The sequence below is a fragment of the Papaver somniferum genome, chromosome 10, assembly GCF_003573695.1.
Source record: "Papaver somniferum cultivar HN1 chromosome 10, ASM357369v1, whole genome shotgun sequence".
Taxonomy (NCBI): Eukaryota; Viridiplantae; Streptophyta; class Magnoliopsida; order Ranunculales; family Papaveraceae; genus Papaver; species Papaver somniferum.
The window spans coordinates 54,113,634-54,140,740 of NC_039367.1; the positions used below are offsets into that span (position 1 = coordinate 54,113,634).

Genomic DNA, 27,107 nt, shown 5'->3' on the forward strand with positions numbered 1-27,107 from the left:
ATTCTCCTCACACGAGGATTTTTATGTCACTTGCTTTCTCAAAGATCACTTGATTCCTTTTCCTCCAAACGTCATCGAAGAACCAAGGGCCCAGTGACATGGTGGCCGTTTCGAGTACTAGTCTAGTGTAGCTTTTAAGATAATCATCAATTGACAGACAAATACAAGTGTGTAAAAGTGCATCTGCACTGATCGGCATTAAAAAAAAAAAATCTTCATTTCTTTAGCTTCGAACTGCTCAGTAACATATATTTACCACATTTAATCCAACTCTTCTTTAACCTATATCTATCAGCCAGAACCTATTTGCACAATCTATTGGTGTTTACTAAATGACTTTTTTTTTTAGTTGTATCACCAGGGATCACAAACTATATACTATCCACCACATCATGCTATCTCTCTCATTTGATCCCCCAACTTATTTGGTATCTCAGTCTTGTAATATACTCTTCTCGACAGTATAAATCTAGATTGGTCATAACGCCTGTTAGTAGATGATGAGAGATTTGACTTAGAAATATCACAACGGTGTGTCTAACATTGCAGTAGCTTTAAAATTACCCACTATGCCCTCACTCAAAAGACGCATAGCTGCCCCCCTTGAAAACTTCCTCGCAAATATGAAACAACTAACGGGTGTAGAATTAGATTTACACCACTCCACCCGGTACTCAGACTCATAGTTCACATGGTTGATGACCTGGAGAAATTTAAAAACAAAAATAGAATCACTTGATTAAGACATAAATAAAAAATTATGTAGCAAAAGTTTTTGGTTCTGGAAGCTAAGAGAAATGTTGTGAAGTGATCAATCTTTGAGGGTTGTATTATAAAAACTCTAGCACTCATAAACATTACGAGAATAATGGAAAATTGATTTTCGTAAAGAACAATTGAGTGCAAATTTAAATGCAAGTCCAAGGCAGGCAGCATTATTGCCGTAGTGTGACGTAGTGTGAAGGTGATAAAATAATATCAAGGTTGGGATACTAGTACACGGTTCCTACAGTCGACTTAAGATCAGTCTATTACTGATTTGCAGTTCAGAGGAAGACCGCATTAGTGAGTAATCAAATTCTTAAAAAGACATCCTAATCGGATGATAGTAGATGTGGACAGGAAATGAAAATGTCTTACCTTTATTTCATTAATTTGCTGAGTGCCTGCATCGGCATAACCAAAAGTGAACGGATGCCATCCTTTCTTGTCAGTTTTTGTTTTAGACTCATTCCAGAATGTGTAGGTCAGTGTTCTTCGTTCAAGTTCTCCTTCAAGATCACTCATCTGAGACAAATTAACAGCAAGGATTTACTAATGAATATGATAATTTTACAACAAGAAAGGGCAGGAGCACATCCAAAATCCAGTTAATATAAGAATTTAGACAAGTTAATGCTTACAGCAAGTAATGTCTGCACATAATGCTCGTCTGGTATACAGTTGTGCTGCGTCTGGAATTTCTGCATTTAAGGTGTACATTTATTTATCAGCAATTTTAAAATAATATCTGGAAGGAAACAACACCGAATGACGGCGAAATAATGCAGAGTTTTAGTGTGAAAGACTTCCTAACTTTCACACATCTCATTCATTTATTCAGCTGTACACAAATTTGTCTCTTTTATCTCATTCTCCCAAAAATGTGGATTTGGCCTAGGAGATTTGCCAGAATCACAAACAAATTACTCTTGTTCAAGGATGAATGGAAAAGTTCAACAAGCCCTACTTGGATCACCCAAGTAACTTTAAACCTACAAATAATTTCTGATTGATTTTTTCTTACAACTCTGTGAAATTGTGTAAAGTTCTACTTCTAGTTATTTGGACCAAAGATATAAGACAAGGAGTTCTCAGACAAGCATATCTCTATTAAAATTATAATTATACCTCAACAGACACACTACAAGAACCGCAGACAGGCATCACCTTAATTAGGCAAAATGATTATTGACAATCAAAGTGGCATATGCATTCTAAATAATTCACATCTGAGTTATGTGTATTAGAAAATCATAGCTATTACGGACAGAGATCACTCACAAGGTTCTGTTTTCCCCTGCCAAAATCCGTGGGTGGTCGTCGCTGCAGAGAAAATTCATGAAACATGTTATTATTTAAAACCTCAAACAAGTAGTAAGCATTACTGTAAATGCAAATGAAGCACAAAAATATAGACAATATCGATATACATCTTCACATGCAACCTAAATTGAAGTATGACACTGAAGTTTGCAACATCAATGTTTTCACTCTTTGCATACACAATATCAAGGTAATTTCTGGATCAGGGATGATAAATGGAATAGATATCACATATCAGACATATGGCATATTGAAAGACATCAAGTTGTGGGCAGACAATTTTTCTGGGTAGTTCAAACTTTTGGAAGCAACATGGAGAAATGCCCACAGACTCCGAAATCTTTCTTGGCTGGACCAATTCAAGTTTGTTTCGAAGCACCTACATCTCTCTATATTGCTGGTCACGAATAGGAATTTTTTTTATGAACAATATGTAGTGCCATAAGGAGGCATAATTCTACTTCCCCAAAACGGAGCAAAAGTGTGTAGTTTCATCAGTCCTCTTGAAAGTTAACAAAATAAAAAAAGCACAAACCTCATGTGCAGCCTAACCCTGGTTTACAGTTAAAATTTATACCCAATGTGGATTTAATGAATATAAAGGACTCATCTTGTATGCTAAGATTCCCATGCAAATCGAGTTCTTGTAAAATAATGAAAGCATAGAGTTGTAATGTAAAATCTCTACATATACTTTTACCTTGCTACTTAATTACACTACTAAAATCGTTTCATATTAGACAAAGACATTTTCAAATGAAATTACTTTTACCTTGCTAGTTGCTAGTGGCGTTGTAATATAAATTCTCTACACTACTTTTACCTTGTCGTTTGTTCGCTCTTTTCGTTTCTAAAACTTATAAAAGCACATAATATCATCCCTAACTATCTGCTTTGAGTGATATGATTGAGTGTGTGATCATGCTGAGTGTATGTGGCTGATATATAAGTAAAATGAATCAAAGAAAGTAATATAATCTTTCTTCACTGTGATAAATGGCATAGCAACTCTTTCCACTAATTTTAGTGATCATGCAGAGTATAATTTGAGGAAATAATAGCAAACAAAATACAACGGTAGCATATATCATGTAACTGTGCTTCGTTGATGCATACCTTACAATACCTCTTGAACACCGGAAGTACAACATCATCATTAACGATAACCTTCGCGTGTTTCCGAACTAATGCAATCCACTGTTATGAGCAAATCAATTCCACATAAAGCTTAGAAAGGAGCTGACATAACGATTCATAATTTACGAATATAGTGCACTTTATAACATATCGTAGTTGGATGGGCTCCAGATGCAAGTACATAAGAGTGGTTTCCAAACATGGCAAAGAGCCAATGTTTGGGCACAAACACATCAAATTCTACCCATGTAAGATTTGATGTATACAATTTTCTACTCATACCTCACTCTGAATCTAACTCCAGAATGATAACTCTATTGTAGACCATCCATTTTCTTTTTCAAAAATCTTCTCACTTTGAATATTGTGTATTTCCCATGTGCTAGAGCCTAGAGATATGAAACATCACTTGGCCATGAAAACTTTAGTTTGTCTCATCGTGTTTATAGATATAGATATGAGTAACATATTATGCAAAATATATATACACTTCAGCTGAATCAAATTGATTATTCTCTCTAAACTCTAAGATGTTTGTGAGAGTTCGTCTGTCTTAAAACCTGTAGACTATTTGGTACCACCAACTATTTAGTTGACATTTGATGACAAGAAAACAGTTAGAAGAGAAGAAATTACCTGGGATCCTTTTCGCCACTTGCTCTTTGGTATATTAGGAGACATCTTTGGATTGTAGCGTCCTTCCTTTGCATCAAGAAAGCTAGAAGACAGAAACAACTACAAGTTGACACAGATAGACTATACAAAACTCAGCTTAACTACTCATGGCATACACACAAAAAACAAGAGGACGATGCTAAGTTACTAAGAATAATTAATCCATATGTTGGGTTGATATTGCATGATCTAGAGAAGTAACCAATAGTGCTGATCTCACGCATCACGGTTCTAAATTTACCTGTCAACGAAGCTTTTCGAAGATGACATCATATAATTGTATATGTGGCTGAAGTTATACAAAGGGACGCAACTGCAGAATTTGTACACTTATCAGAAAATAAAACACATGCCTCATTCACTGTTCTCTAAGACAGAAATTAGAAACACATTAAAAGAATATATAAAATAGTGCTGATCTCACACAAAACTATAAAATGACAACTTAATTCTATACATGTCAATTACAGAATATGCTAATCAGAATCGAGATTCATATTAGTAGCAGAACTTGTATTTGAAGAGAGAAGTGGAATACCGAAAGAACTACAAGAAAGACTAGGACATCTACAAATAGAGTCAAAGAATAACGTGGCCGACCTATAAATAGTCACTCAGAATAATGGATCACTCACTTCTCTGGGATTTTCTTCTTTCTAAGCCAGGATTCTGACTGAAATAAGGGCTTCAGGTTTGACACCCCGAATAAGTCATATTTTGATGGCATGTAGAGATGGTTTTGGTAATAACTAAGTTGTTTTTATGATTTCGGTCATAAATTGGGTCAAGTGTCTCTTTTCCCTTACTTATTCCTAGTATCTCTTGAACTCATCATGTACCATTTCATCCAGAAAATAAATTAAACCAACCGAAACAATAATCAAATTCCAAAGAGCATCACACACACACACACACACACCTAAATTTGGCAATGCTGAATGAGAGTTAAGTCATATAGTTAAATAAATTCACAATCCCTAAAATGTGTATACAAATCTGTGTCAAACTAAACAATTACCCTACTTGTAGAGACCGTATCATAATCATATTACAGAAATCGAAACGGAGGTTACAGAAGAAAACCAACCTATCAGATAAAAGAACAAATCTCTGGTTTGCTGGATCTTGAAGTGCTTCATCGAAGAGCAATCTTTCTGCTTCAATCATACTTGATTCTCCCCAAAGAACCTGCAAAACCATAAATACTACACATTAAAACCAGAACATAATCAAAATGAAATCAGTTAACCCCAAATTCATCAAAATTGAACTAAATCACCAATTTACAATCCAGTCAACTAACAATACCTGAATACTCTTTTTCAATTGCCGGCCATAGAAAATTGGAGACCTAGTAGTTGATTCATCAAATACATATCCAGGTTCAGAATGAACATAAATTGAGAAATTCCCCACAGCTGCATTCTGTAAAACAGAAACAAAAATCCCCAAAAATAAATAACAATTGGTTTGATAAAAGTTTGTAAGGAGAGAAAGAGACAAGGGAGGAGAGAAGATGAAACCTGAAAGAAGGTCTCCCAAAGAAAATCAAGAGGGAGATTTCTGCGAGTTAGAAATAGAAAAGCAATCTTCGGAGAGCCTTCGAATGGCTCATCTACTAAACTATAAGATCTCCGAGTCGAAGAAGAATAATATTTCTTAGATTGAGAATGAATTCTTAGAAGAGAATAAATACATAAAATTGCTGAGAGTGTAATCACAATCTTAGACCCTAAACTAAGCACGTTACGCCCAGATAATAAACCTCCTGCTTTCTTCTTCATCCTTGAGAAATGAAGCAAAATTGGGGAGGAGAAGAAGAAGAAAAATGATTTACAGGGAACGGTTTTTCAACATATGAAATTTCTTCTGTGCTGCTGTTATTAGTAATTTACAGAGTGCGTGAGTTCTTCGTTACTTTTACTACTATCCAGAGAGAGGAGACACACACTGGCAGCGTTTCTGTTCAAGTGGGGGTTTTAACCGAGGAGTTGATTCAGGGAGCGGTTAACTAGTAACTTTGAACTTTGTATAGTAGAGCAGTTTTTAGAGCTCGAAAAGTCAAAAGTTAGTTTGGAAATCAAATTTTAAAATGACTTCTGGAGAATTATGTTTCAAGAAGTTGTTTTTTGAATTTTGGAAACAAAAATATAAGAAGATAGTCTGGGCACACGGTTATGATTCCAGTTGCTTTTTAAATGTTCTTGATGCTGACTTCTTCCCTTAACTTCTATTCTAGGCTCAGACGTTTTTTAATTGCGACTCCATCTGAATGTACTTTCTTTTAACCTACTTGAATTAGAAATTAAGGGAAAGCAAACTCTAGCACGTTTAAAGAAAAAACAAAGAAGCACGTTGATGCCTTCATCTTTTGCGTCACCTCATCAGTTAGATGACTTCTTGCGCTTTTTGTTTGTTACAACTTCATGCATGCCAGTTATGATTCCAATGCAGGCCTTACTGGTCATTCTCACCAATACTCTCCACCCAAAATCAACGACAGGTGGACATGATCCGAGTACAGCAATGAACAAGAAATCATATAAAGGAACAGCAGTTGGGGTGGAGAGTATTCAATTAGGAGTATATCCTATGCTTAGAATACATGAAAAAAGAGAAAAGAAGGGAAGAGTGTTGAATGTGTTTTCTTATGTTTACAAGCCCTGAATGTTTCTGCATCTTTAATTTTAAAACACTGGTAAATAAAATTTTACAAGCCTTTTCCCTAAGTGGTAGGTGTTTCCCATCTTTTACAATAGTGAGTAACTGAATGAAACATATGCCCCCATGAAAGACCAAACTCTTCTTTTGTTTCCTTTTACGAGGGATCAAATGAATTGATCTTTTCTTGCTGATATTGTAGTCTTTTCCGCTAGCCAGAAGTCCTCATGAAAAATGCTACTATACAACCCAAGATAGCACCTGCAGCAACCTACGTTGACAAAAAATCAAGGAGGTCAACCAACAAAAAACTACTTGATATGAGCCTAATTAGAAGTAAACTGCACTAAAATAAATGCCTGATATAACCACTATGGCAACAGACCTGCAGGGGTGTATGACCTAGCAATTCACGTAGGGGTCTAACATTTGATAATGGGTGCTCTGTAGGAAGTTCACAAACTATTTGGTTCAGCACCTGAAATGATCAACATAAACAAAGTCATATAGCAGAAAACTAAGTAGCCAACAAATGTTAGTTACGCTATATGATACAAATCAAAATGGAGATACTCAACATAACAGAATGGAGATAATCAAAATAACCTGTGTTGCAACGATACGGATACGGTATCGGATACAAGATACCAATACGCTACTATGATACACCAATTTGAAAAACTAAAATACGGCGATACGGCATACTCAATATTGATCAGTAGTAACATAAATATATTATATATAAGATAAGAAACTTAACAAAATACATACATGTGTTTGCATGATCAAAATATAGTATGTATGATTAACCTCACCGGAGAGAGAAAAAGTCTGGATAAGAAGGAAGAAAGTCTAGAGCAAGATCAGTGGACAGATTTGGAACTAATATTTTGTCACTATAGTTAAAACTTCTCATAGAATCTAGTAAAATATCTAAATTTTCTAATATTTAGTCAAAGTTTTCTAACTTTGTTGTATCTTGAAGTATTGGGAGTATTAGTACGCTTATCCGTGTAAATACGTATCGATACGGCTGAATTTTTCTTTTAGGCGTATCGTTGTAACACAGAAAATAACCAACATATCCAATCCAAAACGACAGTAATTAAAATAATAGTAGAACATAGTCTGGATCTACATGATGGAGGTTTGAATTCATCAAAGGTAAGCTTTTTACTTTACAGGTTTCAAGCAAGAAGGTGAAACCCACTTTACAGAAAACAAAAAAGAAGAGGATGCCAGGATGGGACACTGAAGATTCACGGAAAAACAAATAATTCTACGGGCTATCAGTGGTCACTTATCAACTAATCTTTATGTCAAAGGCTTAATATTTCCTGCCGAAAATATGTTTTCCTAAAGCAGATGAAGAGCGAGAGAAGAATGTGGAGATGAAATTCCTATCAATTTTGTAACATCTAATCTCAAAAATAGAATACTAATCCATTGTGATGAACCAGAATTCTAGAAGAGAAATAATCAGTTAGCTTTGTCAACCAATAAATTACTTTCAGCCTTTTGTTTGGTGATACATCAATACAGAGGCTCAAACAGGAAGAACAATAAACGGTGACAAGAAACAAAAGGTTTTGCCCCGTGTTTAGCCCACTAAGTATAGTGACTAGCAAAAGAAACAAAAGTCGAGCAGTGACAAAATTAATCCACAAAACATATATGTACAGATAAGGGAATCTAGAAAAATACGCACAACAACGACCTGATACCTTGCACCCTAAAACACTCAGCAATGAAAATAAATAAAACAGATGAGCTTCAAAGCTCTAAGATGGCAATAGCGATAAAAAATAACATGAACCAAGGTAATAAGAATAAAACCCGAGACACAAACCTTGGCAAAGTATAACTCTCAATTCCGTAAAAAGGAAAGATACAAAGATAACAATGGGAACCCAGTACTTAACGAAGGAATGCAAGATGTTCACCAGAACCCTGGCAATCAAAGGAGTTCAATACAGGGTTATAGTATGTGCTCAAGTAACCAACTGCTGAATGGCAATCTGGACCTTGTGGCAGACGGTAGTTAGGTTTCTTCCAGTTATCAACTATCTTAGTCCATATGATTGAGTTTCATATAACACGAAGTATAAACATTGGAAGTTCATTTTTTGATGTATATACTATGAAAATTGCACCGTTACTATAACATTGAGAACAAGGCATGTAGAATGCAAAAATAAAACCTACAATTCAACATACACTCAACTTTGCTCTCACAAACTAAAATCAATTTCCATCTCAAATCGCACAAATGCATAAATGCAAGCTCATCAACATACAACTACAGTAATGGTAGAAAAAGGAATATCTCCACTCACTCAAACAAAAAGCAATACGGGCAAACGTGATATATAATACTAGTAACACCATGCCACCATCCAAAAAGAGCCAAACAACTCTTAGAGCTTAACCAGTATATTATTCAAAAGCATACCTCAGCTTGTCGGCCTGCATGAAGTCGAACACCAGTTGCGTCATACATCACCTGTAGGATATAAAAGTCCAATTGATTAATAAGAGGTGAAAATCAACTTTAGCATATTATCAAACTAGAATAAAATGCAAACCAAACAGAAATTCAAAAGATGGCCGTCAAAATCTTGTTAACTCTAGAACATTCTCATTCGATCCAAAGGGCAAAAGGTGAAAAGATATTAAAATACTAACACTTTCTGCTTCTGGTGCAACAATTCAGGGATGTGATCATGTACTTCCTTTTCCAAACAAAAGTTTACGACTAAATTCTTTTGCATCTGTTTTTCTTTAACAATAGCTAAAGCTGGCTATATGACAGTGTATATGGCAATGGTAGACAAATGCTTTGAAAACTTCATCCTTTTATCCTAAAAAATAACTTACTAACAGTACGGTTTACTTGAATGATAGAAAGTAAAACAAAAGGGTTCTCTCTATGTGAAGACCAGTTTCGAACTATCTCATCAAATTCACTAGTAATTGACCCAAAGTCCAGTTTCACCATGTATATTCATAACAGCAACGACCCTAAAAACATTCAACTTAAAAAACAAAATTAAAGAAATTAAAGACCTGATTAACAAATTTAAGTACATACAACAGCAGCTAAGACCACAGCAAGTGCAAATGATGATGATCCAGTTCCATCATGAAACCCAATTGCAACAGCAAGTGCCGTAACAGTGGCTGAATGTGATGAGGGCATTCCACCAGATCCAAACATCCTTTTTGAATCCCATCTCCTCTCTTTATACCTGCCGTCTATCTTGATAATTAAAAACTAGAAATTCAAATATATGTATATATATATATATATTCATGAACAATTTCATGCCCTAATAATATCCAAAAAAAAAGTTATAACTTTTTTTTTGTTGTTGTTGTTGTTGAAATTAGGGTTTTGTAAAATGAACGTACCAGGTGGTAAAGAGCTTCAGAAATTGAGCAATAGCAAAGGCGAGGAAAGCAGAGAGAAGAGGAAGATTTGAAGGGAGAATTGGAGAAGAATTAAATGAACGAGAAGATGAAGAAGCATCTGCAGCTGTGAGTACCTCATCCATGATCAATTAAGTAATCAAATTGAAAGTCAATTGGTGATTCTGATGGAAATATTTGATCACCAATAGAAAATTGAGCTCCAGAAGAGGAAAACAGTTCGATTTTCTTCTTCTTTTTATCGCTCCCCAGAACTCTCTGTCTCTGTTTTCCCCCTCTTTTGTTTTTCCAGAGATGCAAGAGAGCAAATGAATCAGAAAGAAATCCCTCAGTTACGAACGATTTGTCGTGTTGGTTCCACCAGATAATAAAAGTGGGACCCAGCTGATGGGAAGGGGTCTGTTTTTCGCAATAGTTTACTGTGAAAATGCAATGCAAAAAAATAAAATAAACAGCTGAAATAAGTACTACCACTGCGTGAAACAACACAATTTTTCTGAAACTAAGGGAGTAACTTTTAACTACTCGATTATCACGATAGAGTAACAGAAATAATTTTCAGAAGTGTAAAGAAGATTTGATTTTGAGGGTGTTTGGATACACCTTAAAGCAAAAGTATTTTTTTGATTTATAGATACGACAATTATATGTTAATGTTAGGTTATAAATTTTCGGAAATTACTCCTAAAAGCAAACAGTTAATTTCTGTGAAGCAAATTTTCCTTTTTGCTTTTAGGATTGACTTCTGCCGGAAAACCATCATACTCCACAATTGTAACTTTGGCTTGTTTTTAGAAATCATTAAGAAATTTTTTGTTCCCAGACTAACATCTGAGTACCCATACGCCATATAGAGTATTGGCGATATAACAATTTCATTGCCAACCGATCCACGCATAAATACAAATAAATGCTTGTTAATGCATAAGCAGTGTTATGGGTGCTCTTAGTCTTTTTGTGTCTGTAGTTATCACTGACAAGCTGTATAGCTGTCAGTCTGTTTTCTGTTATGCTTAATGTGTTGGCCAGTCTGTCTGTACGAGTTGCGCCTTTATATAGTGACTGATCATCACTTTAAACCTGTGATATGTTTTTGTAATCTTTCTCTTAATTCACTTTCATTATCATTTCTATATGGTATCAGAGCCGATGAGGGCCTGATAACCTTTTTCTTTTTTCTCTACGCTTCCACCATTAAAACTCTATACTTTTCTTAAATTTCTCTTACTATTTCTTCATGGAATCAAACATCTCCAAAGTTCCATTGAATACAATCTCTAATATTTTTCAGTACAAACTTCAAGATCATAATTTTCTTACTTGGAAATCTCTTTTACTTCATCTTTTTAAGAAATTCAAAGTTCTAGGTTTCATAGATCGATCTTTACCATGTCCAAACATCTATGCTCGTGTTGGTGGTGATCCAGAATATACTATCAATCCAGTTTATATTCAATGGAATGATAAAGATCAAACTTTATTTTTTTTTGGATTCAATTTACGATTTCACATAGTGTTCTTCCCTATGTTGCTGGTCCAACAACATCCTTAGATATGTGGAAAACTATTGAAGAAATATTTGATGCGTCTTCTGCTACACATGTGATTCAATTATGTACTAAACTTTCAACTATCAAACAAGGTAATTCCCTTGTTATCAATTTTCTGAGTAAAATCAAGAAAGTAATAGATTCTCTTTCAGCTGCTGGCTCTGTTGTTCGTGACAGTGAGATTCTTGTGTATGTTCTTAATGGTTTAAATTCGAGTTTTGAATCATTCGCAATATCAGTAAGAGTACGTAATCCACCAGTCACAATTGGAGAGTTACATAATCTGTTAATCAGTGAACAGATCGTACTTTAAGAAATATCTAAGTCGTTTGTTCATTTTGATGAATCTAAGGCATTTGCTGCTTTTAGACCAAATCGGTCTTTCTTCAACACATCCTATAGATATCCTCCACCAAATACCCATTATTCCCCTAGACCTTCATCTTCTTTCAGATCTGTTTCTCCAATGCAATCTCATATACCACCTACATCATCTGCTTCTTCTTTTTCTATGAAGAATGCTTCAACTAATCCTTTTCAGGCTTCCTTTTCCAACTCATCTAGATATCCTAAGCCATTTGTCTGTCAAATTTGCTTCAAAACTGGACACTATGCTATTGAATGCAACCAAAGGATGAATTTCTCTTACCAAGGAAAACCAATTCCTCGGAATCTCCATGTTATGATGGCTACAACTGATATTCTATGAGAGAATCCATGGTATGCAGATTCCGGTGCTACAAATCATATCACAACAGATGCCTCAGACCTTACTGATTTTCAATCTTATAATAGTAATGAACAAATTTTAACTGCAAATTGTGAAGGTATGAGACTACATCTGATATTTTAGGAGAGAATCCATGGTATATATATGCAGATTCGGGTGCTACAAATCATATCACAACAGATGCCTCAGACCTCACTGATTTTCAATCTTATAATGGTAGTGAACAAATTTCAACTGCAAATGGTGAAGGTATGAGAATCTCACATATTGGTCATACCACAAAACTTTTACTATATAATTTTGTTGCAAAAAAAAAAACTAGTAGACTTCATGTTCCTTCTGCTTCCCATAAGGTACTGTCAGTCCATAAGTTTACTACTAATGATCATTGTAGTATGACTTTTGAGGGTAATAATTTCTATGTGAAGGATCTCAACTCTAGAAAGAGAATTTTCCAAGGGCAGAGTAAAGATGGTCTATATCCTATGCATTTAGCCTCTACTGCTACTACACCAGTTGCTTCTACTGCTTCACATTGTCTTGTTGCTTCAACAAATTCTGTTAGTTCATCTGTTGTGTCTTCATCACCTAGTTTGCTGCTTCACATGCGTTTGGGACATCCCTCTTTTCAATCCATTCAAAGAAGTCACCAGTTGGGTACTGATTTTGCTAAACATCATCTTATGTGTAGTTATTGTCAATTAGGAAGGTCACACAAGTTGTCTTTTTCTATGTCAACTTCAGTTTTAGTCCAACCATTACAACTTCTACATATGGATCTGTGAGGACCAAGTCCTGTAATGTCTAATTGTGGATTCAATTACTACTATAATATCATAGATGACTTTAGCAAATATTGTTGGATTTTTCCATTAAAGAGAAGGTCAGATTTTGTAGTTATTTTCAATGATTTCAAACTACAAGTTGAGAATGCTTTTGACCTTAATATTAAGACTATTAAAATAAATGTAGGAAGGGAGTTTATAAACACATAACTAGCATCTTTGTTAACTCCTACTGGTATACTTCATCAGTATACTTGTCCTTATACTCCTGAGTAGAATGGAGTGACTGAAGCTAAGAACAAGCATCTAGTGGGTCTTGGTAAAACCCTACTAATTCAATCTATTTTGGATGATTCATTCTGGTTTGATGCTTTCAAAACATCAAACTATTTGATAAATAGAATGGCAACTGCTTTTATATCATTTATTTCTCCATATGAGAAATTGTATAGTTCAGCACATAATTGTAACAGTTTCAGAGTTTTAGGTTGTACCTGTTATCCATGGCTCAAGCCCTATACTGATAATAACCAACAACCTAGAAGCAAGTTATGCATCTTTATAGGTTATGCTGATTCTCAAAAAGGTTACAGGTGTTTTAAACCATATTAAAGGAAAATGTATATTTCCAGGCATGTTACTTTCGATGAAAATCATTTTCCAGCACTTGCCTACACCTTGTTTAAGGTATCTAACACCACCACTACTTCACATTAATTTGTTTGATGGTGATACTGCACAACCTGTTTCAGTTAATTCAACACTAGCAAATGTTCCTATTTTCTTAGATACTTCAACTCAAGAGACTATTCCTTCACAAATAAATGAACCTGCTTCTGTATCTTCTTCTGAGCATGAATCAATTTCTTCTTCAGTACAAGCTACTTCAGTATCCACTCCAGCAACAAATACAACTCAACCTGATACTGCTCCCATCACAACAACATCAAATACTCACCAGTTGATTACTAGGGGCAAAACTGGTAGTCTCAAACCAAAGATATTTTTTACTATTAAGCATCATATATCCTCTGATCTCATGGTTCATGTTACTCCTTCTGTTCCTACTTCTTATACTCAAGCCTGCGTACATCCTAAGTGGTTATTAACTGCCATGAAAAATGAAAATCAAGCTCTTAAGATGCAAATACATGGAGTTATGTTCTTCCCTCTCCAGGTCAAAATGTCATTAGTTGCAAATGGGTTTTTAAGTTGAAGTACAATCTAGATGGTTCCACATAGAGATATGAAGCAAGACTAGTTGCTAAGGGATATCACCAACATGAAGGAATTGATTATGCTGAAACTTTTAGCCCTATTGCTAAACCAACCACAATAAGATTAATTCTTTCTCTTGCAGTTCATAATGACTGGTTGGTTAAGAAACTTGATGTCAGCAATGCATTTTTGCATGGTGATTTACAAGAAGATGTGTATATGGCTCAACCTCATGGTTTGTAGATCAGTCAAGACCTAATAATGTATGTAAACTGAATAAACCCATCTATGGCCTTAAACAGTCTCTTAGAGCCTGGTATGAGAAGTTAATGTATTCTATTTTAGATCTTGGTTTTCATACTTCACAAGCTGATACATCCTTGTTTATTCACAAGATTAGAACACAACTGACAATTGTTCTTGTCTTGATGATATTCTTGAAAAAACGGGGGTCTAACAACCTCACCCTATATTTCGCTTAGCAATCTGTATGGACTAACTCAAATATACTTTTAAGAGAATCAACTAGACAATCAGATTCAATATTAATAAAAAGTATATCAAAGAGTTATATATCAATTTCTCGATTCAATCCTCACTCAAACAAATAGAAATCTGCGAGCCTGATTGAATATAAGAGAAATAACTTGAACGGTACCAAAGACCAATGTTTAAGGATCAATCAATTTCAATCAACAACCAAGGGTTGGATTTACCAATTGATCGTCAACGCACAACCTGTGATATTTCAATTATATAACAAAATATAATGCGGAAAAGAAATAAAACAGACACCATAAATTTTGTTAACGTGGAAACTGCAAATGCAGAAAAACCCCGGGACCTAGTCCAGATTGAACACACACTGTATTAAGCCGCTACAGACACTAGCCTACTACAAACTAACTTCGGTCTGGACTGTAGTTAAACCACAATCAATATCACACTGATCCAAGGTACAGTTGCGCTCCTTACGTCTCTGATCCCAGCAGGATACTGCGCACTTGATTCCCTTAGTTGATCTCACCCACAACTAAGAGTTGCTACGACCCAAAGTCGAAGACTTTAATAAACAAATATGTCCCATACCGGAATGTCTACAAGAATAGATAAATATGTCTCCCATAGAAATACCTATGAGTTTTGTTCCGTCTTTTGATAAATCAAGGTGAACATGAACCAATTGATATACCTGACTTATATTCCGAAGAAAAGACTAGAAATATCAATCACCTCACAATAATCTTAATCGACTAGCGAAACAAGATATTGTGGAATCACAAACGATGAGACGAAGGTGTTTGTGACTACTTTTCTATCTTGCCTATCAGAGATATATATCTCAAGCAAATCTTACGATTGTACTCAATCACGATAGAAACAACAAGATCAGATCACACAACTACAAAGAAAATAGTTGTGTCTGGCTTCACAATCCCAATGAAGTCTTCAAGTCGTTAACCTACAGGGTCTCGAGAGAAACCTAAGGTTAAAGGAGAATTAACTCTAGCTTATACAACTAGTATCACATAGGAGGTGTTGGGAGTAGGTTTCCCAGTCGCTAGAGTTATCCTTTATATAGTCTCAAAATCATGGTTTGCAATCTAAGTTACCTGGGTAACAAAGCATTCAATATTCATCGTTATATGAAAACCTGATTGGATTCAAGCTAATATCTTTCAACCGTTAGATCGAACTGAGCTTGTTATACACAGATGAAATGCAACTTCATTTAGGTTTGAGTGACCGTACCTAAACGTGTACACTTAGTTGGTTCAACAATAGTTAACCAATGGTTAGCCATATGAACACTTTCATATCAACCTTATTCATCTCACATAACTAGTTCAAACGACTCAAAAGAACTAGTTAGAGAGTTGTTCAATTGCTTAGATCTCATAGAAGTATACAAGACACAATCGAAGCAAAAATGATTTTGATTCACTCGAATCGATTTATGAACATTATAGCCACGGTTTGCAAAGATTGCATTCCTTAATTTATAAAGTATTAGTTCACGAATAAACCGTTTTTAGAAAATAAACCACTTAAGTACGCATATCGGTACACATACTAAAGTACCCGGATTGAGCTTGTTTTCAGTTCACAAACTCCAGCAGAAATTCACGGGATGTGAACTTCCGATAGTACGCGTACAGGTACGCGAACTTAGCTCTGGACATCCTAAACCAGTAAAGTACGCATACTTTGGTTCAAGGATTTTGGACTTACACAAGTATGAGTTCACATATAATGTTTATATGTATTCATCGTTATATATTCTAAAATCTCATTTCAATCATTGAAACTGTTAGAGCACTGCTCGGTCAAACTCGCATACGTTGCTATCTCAAGCATGTTTGTCAATGTTAGTGATCAAAACTATAAGTCTTGATTTCTAGTCTATTATAGCTAAGTCTCGGACTAGGATAGAAAGTGCAGTTGAGCTCAAGAACTCCATGGTGATCATCATATAAGACGAAGGACTACTCGAGGAACTGGTGGAACTTCATCGACTAAAAGGTATGTGGAGAATTGAACTTATCTATCACTCAAAAGTCTATCTACTCTATCTCCTATCTTGAGACAAAAGTCATTTTGCTATATAAATTTTGATTATACACATTTGCTATTTCGAGCCGAGTTTATCTCGCCTATCTATTTCTCGAAATATGTGTTGGTTGGTGGGCCCGGAGGTGTGTGAAAATTAAGCGCAATAAAAACGGGGGCCTACAGTAATACCGCAAGTGCACGGTCGTCAGTTGTAGCTCGTGCAAGTACGGGTCGATCCACAGAGACTGGGAGTGTTTTGGAGTTTTCTAGCTATTTTGGGCTCCTAAATTGTTGTTGGTTAACTATGAAGCCTTTTGGGCTTTGGGCTTAGGGTACCTTTGGATTATAGGCTTGTTTGACAATAAAGTGAACTGAGCTTGGGCTCAGTTGGTCTTGAAGTGCACTAGGCTTGGCCTTTGAAGTGCACTGGGCTTTGAGTGTCAATGGGCTTCTAGATTAACCCAAGACTGAACTGGGCTTTGTAATGAATCTGGGCTTCAGTAGTCTTTGAAATGAACTGAACTGAACTGGGCCTTAGGCCTTAACAGATACAGTGGGATTTTGTAATGACTGGACTTGTAGCCCAGAATTGAACTGGACCTGGAGCAGCAGCAGTGGTGGCTTCAGCAGCAGCAGAAGCAGTGCACAGCAGCAGCAGACAAGGCTGGGCTGGAGAAGAAGCAGCAGCAGCAGCAGGGGAGGAAGGTAAGCAGGCAGGGTTGCAGGGCAACTGAGCAGAACTGGCAGCAAGGCCAGGGAAATAAGAAGATGGTAGGGGAGGTGGAGCAAACTAAATGTAGCAGTGGCACTAGGCCAAGGTAAAACATGGATATTTACAATGGCAAAAGCAAACAGCAAACAACAATGATGATGGTGAAGGTGACAATGGCATAAAGAATGACAAAGAGATAAACCAAGGCCTAAGCCAAGGGCAATGGCAGGGGAGCAAAATTACAGATACAAAACAGAGAAACAACACAACTAGGTTATGAATCCACCTTGTGACCTAGCCAGATAGTGTAATTCTATGTTAAATCCCTGTCCCTAATGGAGCTAGGTGAAGGTTCAAGCCTGCCTATGTTCCAGGGCATACATAAATGGAATGGAAGGAGAAGAAGCTTGCTCAACTGTTTACTCCTAGCATTGACTGTTTTTTGACAGTACAATCAATCACAAGCACAGTTGAGCACTAAATTCCTCCATTTCTCAATCAGCTCAATTTACATGAATTATAACCTAACATTCCACCACTAACAGTAACTTAAGGCATCATCTCAGCCTAGCTATACACATACACATGTGAGCTCACATAACAGCAACAAAAACAAAACATTTACTAAACAGAGAACTACAAACTAACATGTGAACTAGAATGAAATGTGAATTAAAACATAAAACAAACTGAATTGAAACAAGATAAACTAAAACTGAATTTGGAATTAAAATTGAAAATTAAAATTAAATCTACAAATACAAAACAGGGAAGAAAAATCTACCCAAGAGGAACTGGCTAGTCCAGCCCTCATGGGGATACACTGGCTAGTCCAGAGATATCCAATACAACACCCCAAAGCCTCTATTTATACCCAATTCCCCCAATTTAGGGTTTTACACAATTCCCTCAAAAATTCCCAAAACAGTTGAAATTAGGGTTTGGTATTCTCACCTAATTCGCTGAAATCAATCCCAATTAACGTCGACCCATGCCTTGTAATCTCTTCCTGCTCCATTCCCATGCGCCAACTGCTACTCTAGACTCACCTATTTGACTGATTTCTCACCTAGGGTTTCAGAGAAAAGAATGGTGAGAAATCAGTGAAATAGAGGGCTAGAGAGAGGGGTATTAGGTGGTTTAGGTAATATAGGTGGTTGTGATGATGGTATGGTGGTTGCATGGTGGTTGTAGCAGGTGAAGAAGGTGGTGGTGATGATGGTGGTGCGGCAGGTGAAGGTGGTGGAGTTGCAGAGAGGGATGAGGTCGATGGAAAGAAGGGGAGGGGCTGTTTGTTTAGGTAGTATAGGGTTTGGTGTTAGAGTGTTGATCGGGGATATCAAGTTGGATGATCTTCGAAGCTAGGCCGTGGGCTGTGGAGTTGATAGAACAATCTGACGGCGAGATGGAGTGGAGCTTGTAGCTACTGTCGGATGCATAGATACAACGAAACCGACGGCGCAAGATGGAGTTAGGTACTGTGGTGTTAAGCGGAAGTATTGAGATTTGATGCATAGTCAAAGAAGCGACCGTAGGATTCAAATGCAATCTAATCTGAAGGCTTAGAATTTAAGCACTATGATGTTTGACAAGAACTTCAGATTTTGATGCACTATAGTGAAGCGACCATCGGATTCAGATATAATCTAATCTGACGGCTGAAGATGGAGGCGGGTATGGATATATAAAATGGGTTTGGGTAAGGGTTTTGGGCCTTGGGTATGCCAAGCCCATATCTTCTTTAAGAACAATTCTTCCTTCTTGAGCCCATTCCTAACTTTTTGGTCTTGTGCGCACCATTCTTTGCGGCTTCCTTGCGTAATTTCTTCCGGCTTTTCACCACTCTTCAGCTCTTTTCCGCTCCGCAAGTCATCCAGACTTTATTTATTACCTAAAAATATAAAATTAAGTAAGAAAAATATTTATTCTTGAAAACAATGAAAATACAGAATATGGGATAAAATGTAGAATTAATGCACAAAGGATGAGTTAAATGCCAACAAAAAGGGATAAATATATACAATATTTGGCACTCATCATTGGTAAGCTTTCGCTTTTTCCAAGTTCATCTTTACCTAGTGATGAAAGTCATGATATGTTTCAATCACTTGAAAATGGCTTTGACGAAAAATGGTTTGTTAATAACAACTATATAATGTCCTCTAAGAATGTTTCAATGATTGAAATGAGAGTTTAGATTATAGAACCATTGTTGGATATAAGTCCTTATTCCTTGAACCAAAGTATGCGTACTTTGTTGATCAGGAAAACCGGAACAAGAGTCCGCGAACCCAGTCCGTGTATTGTCGGAGGTTCTCTTCCCAAGAAAATCTGCTGGAGTTTGTAAACTTTTACAAACTTATTCCGGGTACTTAAGTCCGCGTACTTAAGTTGGTTATATCTAAAAATGATTATTCGTGAAATTATACTTATATTAACTAAAGAATGCAAGTTTGCAAACCGTGGCTATAAAGTTCATGAATCGTTTCGAGTGAATCAAATCGTTTTTGCTTTGATTGTGTCTTGTATACTTCTATAAGATCTAAGAAATTGAACAACTCTCTAACTAGTTCATTTGAGTCATTTGAACTAGTTATGGTGAAGGAGAATACGGTTGATATGAAAGTGCTCATATGGCTAACCATTTGGTTAACTACTGTTGAACCAACAAATGTATATGTTTGGGTACGGTTATACAAACCTAAAACGTGCATTTTATTTGTGTGTAACAAGCTAAGTTTTCGATCTAACAGTTGAAAGATATTAGCTTGAATCTAATCAGGTTTTCATCTAACGGTGAATATTGAATGCTTTGTTACTAAGCTAACATTGATTGCAGACCCTGATTTGAAAGACTATACAAGGGAGAACTCTAGCAACCGGGAAACATAATCCCTACACCTCCTGTGTGATACTAGTTGTTTTAGATAGAGTCGATTCTCCTTTAACCTTAGGTTTCCATCGAGACCCTGTAGGTTAATGACTTGAAGACTTCATTGGGATTGTGAAGCCAGACCGATACTACTTTCTTGTAGTTGTGTGATCTAATCTTACTGATTCTATGGTGTTGAGTACAATCGTAACGATTGGCTTGAGATTGATATCTCCGATAGGCAAGATATAAAAGTAGTCACAAACATCTTCGTCTCATCGTTTGTGATTCCACAATATCTTATTTCGCCGCGTCGATTAAGATTATTGTGAGGTGATTGATAATTCTAGGTTGTTCTTCGGGAATATAAGCCAGGGTTATCAATTGGTTCCTGTTCACCTTGATTTATCAAAAGACGGAACAAAACTCGTAGGTATTTCTGTGGGAGACAGAATTATCTATTACCATAGACTTTTCTGTGTGATACAGATTTGTTTATTAAAGTCTTTGACTTTGGGTCGTAGCAACTCTTAGTTGTGGGTGAGATCATCTAAGGGAATCAAGTTTGTAGTATCTTGCTAGGATCAGAGACATAATGAGCACAACTGTACCTTGGATCAGTGTGAGATTGATTCGGGTTCAACTACAGTCCAGACCGAAGTTAGTTTGTAGTTGGCTAGTGTCTGTAGCGGCTTAATACAGTGTGTGTTCAATATGGACTAGGTCCGGGGGTTTTCTGCATTTGCGGTTTCCTCGTTAACAAAACTTCTAGTGTCTGTGTTATTTCTTTTCCGCATTATATTGTTTATCTTTATAATTGAAATATGACAGGTTGTGCGTTTGAATCAATCAATTGGGAAATCCAACCTTTAGTTGTTGATTGAAATTGATTGATACTTGAACATTGGTCTTTGGTACCGTTCAAGTGATTTCTCTTGTATTCAATTAGACTCGCAGATTTCTATTTGCTTGAGTAAGTATTGAATCAAGAAAGAGAGATATAACTCTTTGATATACTTTTATCTAGATTGAGTCTGACTATCTAGTTGATTCTCTAGAAAGTATATTGGAGTTAGTCCATACAGATTGCTAATCGAAATATTGGTTGTGGTTGTTAGACCCCCGCCTTTTCAATTGGTATCAGAGCAGGCAAACATGTTTGAAGACCTTACAAGTCTGTGTTTGTAGCGATCTGACTCTATGGACAAGAGTACTATCTCTGATAAACGCGTCACCAGAAATAAAAACTTTGTTTCTAATAAGTCTGTTAAAGAGAAAGATCCCTCAATCTCTGTTATAGATGAACCTAGTGTCCAAATAAAACAGACTAACACTGACATGTGTTGTCCTGATGAATCTGACTCTGTTGCTCAAGAGGAAACAGCTAGAGAGAGTAAACTAATTCTAAATCTGGTTAGAATTCAAGCTGATAGATTCAAACAGTTGAAAAAACATGTCAATGTTCTTCTTGGTATAGCAAAACACTGTAGCTCCGATGAAAAGGCTTCTTATAAGGAAAATCCTGAAGTTCGATCAACTCGTATCTTACTTGAGGCGAAACTTAAAAAGGATGCTTTAGAAATTGAACATCTCTTGAGTAAACTCTCCATTCAAGGATGTTCAGAAAAGTCTGCTATACCGCCTACTTCCATTCAAACTGAAAGAGCTCCAGTTTCAGAAGTATTACCAGTTTCTCTTCCCACTAGAACCAATGTGCAGGGGATTTACATATCAGTTGGAAGAAAAAATATTCAAACAATAATGTTAGGTCTGCAATCTCTAATCACTCCCGTGATCAGAAAGTGTGCCTATTTTGTGATTCAAAAGGGCATATAGTGCAAAAGAGGAAACCCAATTTGAAAAACAAATCGCTGGTTCAACTTCAACACACCTTATATTTGATTCTTAAAGGTGTAACTGACATTCGTATGTATAAACTAATTGGTTTTAGTACACGTCCTGTGGTTCCTACCAGGGAAGTCATTTCAAGGAGTTCCTCAAATGCACAAAAGCATAATAGACCTTTTGACAAATATCGTTCAAGAAGAACACATGTTCTCTCTCCTATCAGAAATGGAGATAATGATAATCCTGATGTGAATCATGTATCAAGTGAAGAATACAGACATGAGCAGATGGATGACAACCTAAAATTGATTATTGAGGAATATAAAGAAATCGTCTGTCAATCATCTCTAGTCGAAATTCTTCATGTAAGAATCAATACTTTAAGTCATACTTTGATAACAATAAATTTTATGACAACTTCTCACATCATGGTTTGTCTCCAAAATATCGTAGGAAGAAAGATAATCAAAAACAATTTTCATTTAATGAGCCAAAAGCTCATACTTTTGCTAATTAATCACTGATCACAGTCTATGCGTCAAAAATAATTCACTTTCTTACTCAACAAAATATAAATGAAGTACAAGGTAAGGAAGAGTTAGTTTCCACGGAGAGGCAATTGTTGTTGTAAAAATTCTAGTTTCTTAGTAACCAATGAGGGGATTTTTGTTTGGGTTATTTTGTTTTTGGTACTTAGGTTTTGTCCAACTTTTGAGTTTGGTCTAACATTTGTCCAGCTTGGTGTTTGGTACTTGAAATTGACGTTGACTTGTGTTGACTCCATTATATTTTGACTTCCGTTTACTAATTATCAAAAAGAATATATAAAATCAAATTATTAAACAATTTACAATTATACCCTTTTACTTTAGTAATATTGGCCTAGTAAGTTTGGGACCCTTCTTCTCTATATCTCCGCCCCTATCGCCTCCACCACCGTATCAATTACCATCACGTACTGCAACTACCAGAACATACATCTCTCGCTTTCTTTATCAATCACCAATACTGCACCCATCCTCCCCTTTCCAAACACAATATTAAATTAAATGAATTTTGTTTTGCTGTAGGATATGAAAAGTTTACATACAACATCACCACTGCAATTAATGGAAGAATCATAAGAAAAATAAAAATAAAACTGAATAGATCTCTTAAAATCTAAGAAACAGGGGGGGTTTGCACTGTTGCTGAAGATGCTTAAAATCGTGAAGGTACTGCTGGTTGTTGATTTGGTTTGGATCTAAAAAAAACTAATTTCATCATCAAGAATATCTGATTTATTTGATTTCAGGATTTTGGGGCTTTTAATTTGAACATCTATCTATTGTCTGAATTTGAGTTGAGATTGAAATTTAGATTTGTAATCGAATGATTTTTAATCGGGTATGTACGTATCTTGCAATTGAACAAGATTGTTGTCAAAAATCATCACGGAAGTGAGAAATTGATTGGAATATGGGAAGTTGCTTCTTCAATTGGTTTTTTTTGTTGAATATGTTCACGGGAGTTTTGCAAAGAGGAAGAGAAATTGATTGAATTTGGGGAGCTGCTTCTTTAATAGAGTTTTTGGTTTAATCTGTTTGTGGGGTTATGCAGAGTATTTGAATTTGTTCATGTGATTATGAAGACAAAACAAAAATCGATTGGATTTGAGGAAGCTGATTTTCAATTTGAGCTTTTGATTCATGGGGTTATGCAGAACCGATAAAGTAGAAAAAAATTAGGGTGTTGGGACGACTTTTTTTGGTAAAGTGAAAGGATATAAGAGTAAATCAGAGTAGTAATTAGATTTATTTAAGAATTTTTAATAATTATCAAAAGGAAGTCAAAATCTATCCAAGTCAACACAAGTCAACGTCAATTTCAAGTACCAAACACCAAGCTGGACAAATGTTAGACCAAACTCAAAAGTTGGACAAAACCTGAGTACCAAAAACAAAATAACCCTTTTTGTTTTATAAAAATAAACAAAGCAATAGAGTAATGAAAATAGTTGAAAATAATCAATAGAGAGAGATATTAGTCAAGGAGTTCATCTTCTATCTTAAACAAGTGCTTGCATACATGATTAGAATTACAATTTAATCTCTTTTATTATCAAAAGCCTGGAGAATCAAGAGAGCAAGATATTCCATTAATTTCCTAAGTTCATCAACACACACATTAGAGCTGCGTGTGTGAATTCTACCTAAAGAATAACCTAATGCCTTGCGCTAATTAAGTTCAATTCCAAGGAGCATTAAGTTTTGGAAAAAGGCTAATCAATGCAATTGTCATACATTGCGCATGACAATTCGGACAATGGTCAGACTCTACATATGATTACGAGAGTGTATCACTACAAACCGTAATCATATCATGCTACTTCTATTTGGGGTTATCGCTCGATGAAAAACCCTAAAATAGCTATGGACAAGATGCAAGTTCAATTAATTGGCCACTTAACTAAACAAACATCTAAATCCTATCACAATACATCAATCATGTGATTATAAAAAAAGTCGAAGTTTGAACGATAATCAAGAGAGAAAACTAACACATTAATCAAGCACAAGTTGTAGATATAGGACTACATCCTTAACCAATAATATAAGATTTAGCTACTCATACCTATGGAGTTCATCATAATCAATAATCAAATAAAAAAGATGAAAGCAAAGAAAACCCTAATAGCATAAGTAAAAGCGGCTCTCCTCCTTAGCTCCAAGTAGAATACGTGATCCAAAGTTGTAGAAAACTTTCCTTTTTGTAGCTTTTCCTCTTTCCAAAACTAGGTCAATCCTCCAAAAGCCCATATCCAATGTGGTCCACCAAGAAAATACCCATGTAGAAAATATACCCCAAAAGTGGTCGCCGGAAAACTGGTAAAATGGCCGGAACTTGACCGGAAAAGAGCTCAGGTGACCGGCAAAGTCAAACCGGTCACCAGTCAACTGGGTCAAGTGGGTCAAGGTCAGACCGAGTCAGCATCTTACTCAGCTGGATGGGCTGAGTGGCCAAGGCCAGAGCCATTGCAATCTTGCACAGGCCATAAATTGTGTTGCACCAACATGGATGTACCTCCCCAACAAATCAATCTTGTGGCCTCAACATTCCATACTCCAACTTCAGCATCAACTCCATTAGCGAACCAACAACTCCTTGGCTATAAACACCACCATCTTCTCATCCATGTACTGCAACATCACCAGTTACTCAGTTGTAGCTCCAGAACTGCTCATCTATTCAATGCCATTCCTCCAGCCATTAGTTCCTTAAACCACCAAAATCAGTTGCGTGGACTGCAATAACTTCAGTCGAGCTGCAAAACCCATGAATCAATTTCATCTCCTGTTGTACCAATACCAAATCAGCTGCAACATCACCTGTAAACCTAACATTCATCTACGCCATTCTTGAACCAACACAACACCATATTAATTCCAGCACAAAGCTCGACTGCAATCATTCTCTGCATTTCTGTCTTCTACCAGCACTCCATCACTTCTAGGCCATCAACTGCTAAAACCCATTATAACCACCAACAATCACTGCACTGTAATGCTCTGTCCTCCAACTTTCACTACCAGCAAAACTGCACATTCCTTAACTCCCTAGATATCTATAACAATCAGTGCTAGCTTCACTGCCTGCAACAGTTAACACCACCATTGCTCAAATGCCAGTAACCACCAACATGTAAACCTACGTTCATCTAAAGCAACTCTATCCCTGCAACCTCAGTTGCTTCTTGGCTCATCATTCTTCAATACCAGGACTTCAAATTCTTCTCCGTAAACTCAGAACTCAGCTCTTAATCTCCACAATCAGCCATGAATCACAAAATCCAGTAGATCCCCTTTTGTTCTTCTCAGATTTCTTGAGTAAAACCCCAGATTCAATTCCATGTTCTTCAACAGAAAGCTTAACCCATTTCATGGCTTCAAAATAACATCAGCAGCAACACCATCTATCCTTATTCTTCTCAGCCTTGAAACTCATTCAAAACCCATTCAATCTCTTCCATTTCTCCCCTGAATTTCAACATAACTTTCCCATGAATTTCAACATCTCAGATCTACCTCCTTCTTCATCTTCCTCTTACGAGTTCAACACAGAGACCATCATCTCTTCCAGGTTTGTTGTACAAATCAAATTCGAGCAAAAACCCCTTTCTTCTTTTGCTGAAACCACCATGAACTCGAGTCAGCAGCTTCAATTCCTACCTTCTCTGTGTATTCTCAACTTAAGAAATTCATCACACAAATCCCATCTGAACAGCAACCCTAGCTTTTATTCACTATTCTTCACTGATTTTCTACAGCAGCAGCAACACAAATTTCTCTTGTTCTTCTTGAAATCGAAAGTTAACAGACACCCCATCCTCTCCCGATCTCCCTCTTCTGAATTCTAATGGAGCCGCCATTAACAGAAAACAAAAGCTAATGATGAGAGAAATAAACCTCTCTAAATTTTAGGTCTTCTGTAGGAAAAAGCTAGTGGATACAACCATCCTTGTAGAGTAGATAAGGGCCACCTAAACTGTTTGGCCTGTCATTTATGCATATCCGCCAGCCTAATTTTCTTACTTCTCAAATTTACTTCATCTCTTCAATTTCTTGACATCATTAAAGCTGTCATGCTTTTCAGACATAAGAATTTGCATCACTAAAGCTGACATGCTTTTCAGACAGAGATGAAGAAATAAAAGTAAATAATGAGAAATAATTTCGCCTCCAACATCATTTGCACCTTTTTTCCTTTTAAGCGACGTTTCTTCTTCTTTTTTTCCAAATGACTCCAAAGTACCTAAACACTCAAAAGCAAACATAAGATACATAATTTACAAGAAAATTTAGCAAAGAAAGCA

The 27,107-nt window shown here is 36.1% G+C and overlaps 2 protein-coding genes across 2 annotated transcripts; both read right to left on the reverse strand.

The window, feature by feature from the left end:
* Positions 1–201: 201 nt before the first annotated feature.
* On the reverse strand, positions 202–6,018 carry LOC113317224. The gene is made up of 10 exons (XM_026565365.1): positions 5,421–6,018; positions 5,206–5,322; positions 4,985–5,085; positions 4,139–4,210; positions 3,859–3,940; positions 3,202–3,282; positions 2,044–2,085; positions 1,404–1,463; positions 1,141–1,287; positions 202–703 (listed from the first exon to the last, which is right to left on the reverse strand). Exons 1-10 carry the CDS (start codon positions 5,679–5,681, stop codon positions 524–526), a joined length of 1,143 nt encoding a protein of 380 aa, XP_026421150.1. The 5' UTR covers positions 5,682–6,018; the 3' UTR covers positions 202–523.
* A 449-nt stretch (positions 6,019–6,467) lies between these two features.
* Positions 6,468–10,302, reverse strand: LOC113315050 (uncharacterized membrane protein YuiD-like). The gene is made up of 5 exons (XM_026563359.1): positions 9,970–10,302; positions 9,650–9,806; positions 9,011–9,061; positions 6,944–7,036; positions 6,468–6,829 (listed from the first exon to the last, which is right to left on the reverse strand). Exons 1-5 carry the CDS (start codon positions 10,110–10,112, stop codon positions 6,770–6,772), a joined length of 504 nt encoding a protein of 167 aa, XP_026419144.1. The 5' UTR covers positions 10,113–10,302; the 3' UTR covers positions 6,468–6,769.
* Between the last annotated feature and the right edge of the window lie 16,805 nt (positions 10,303–27,107).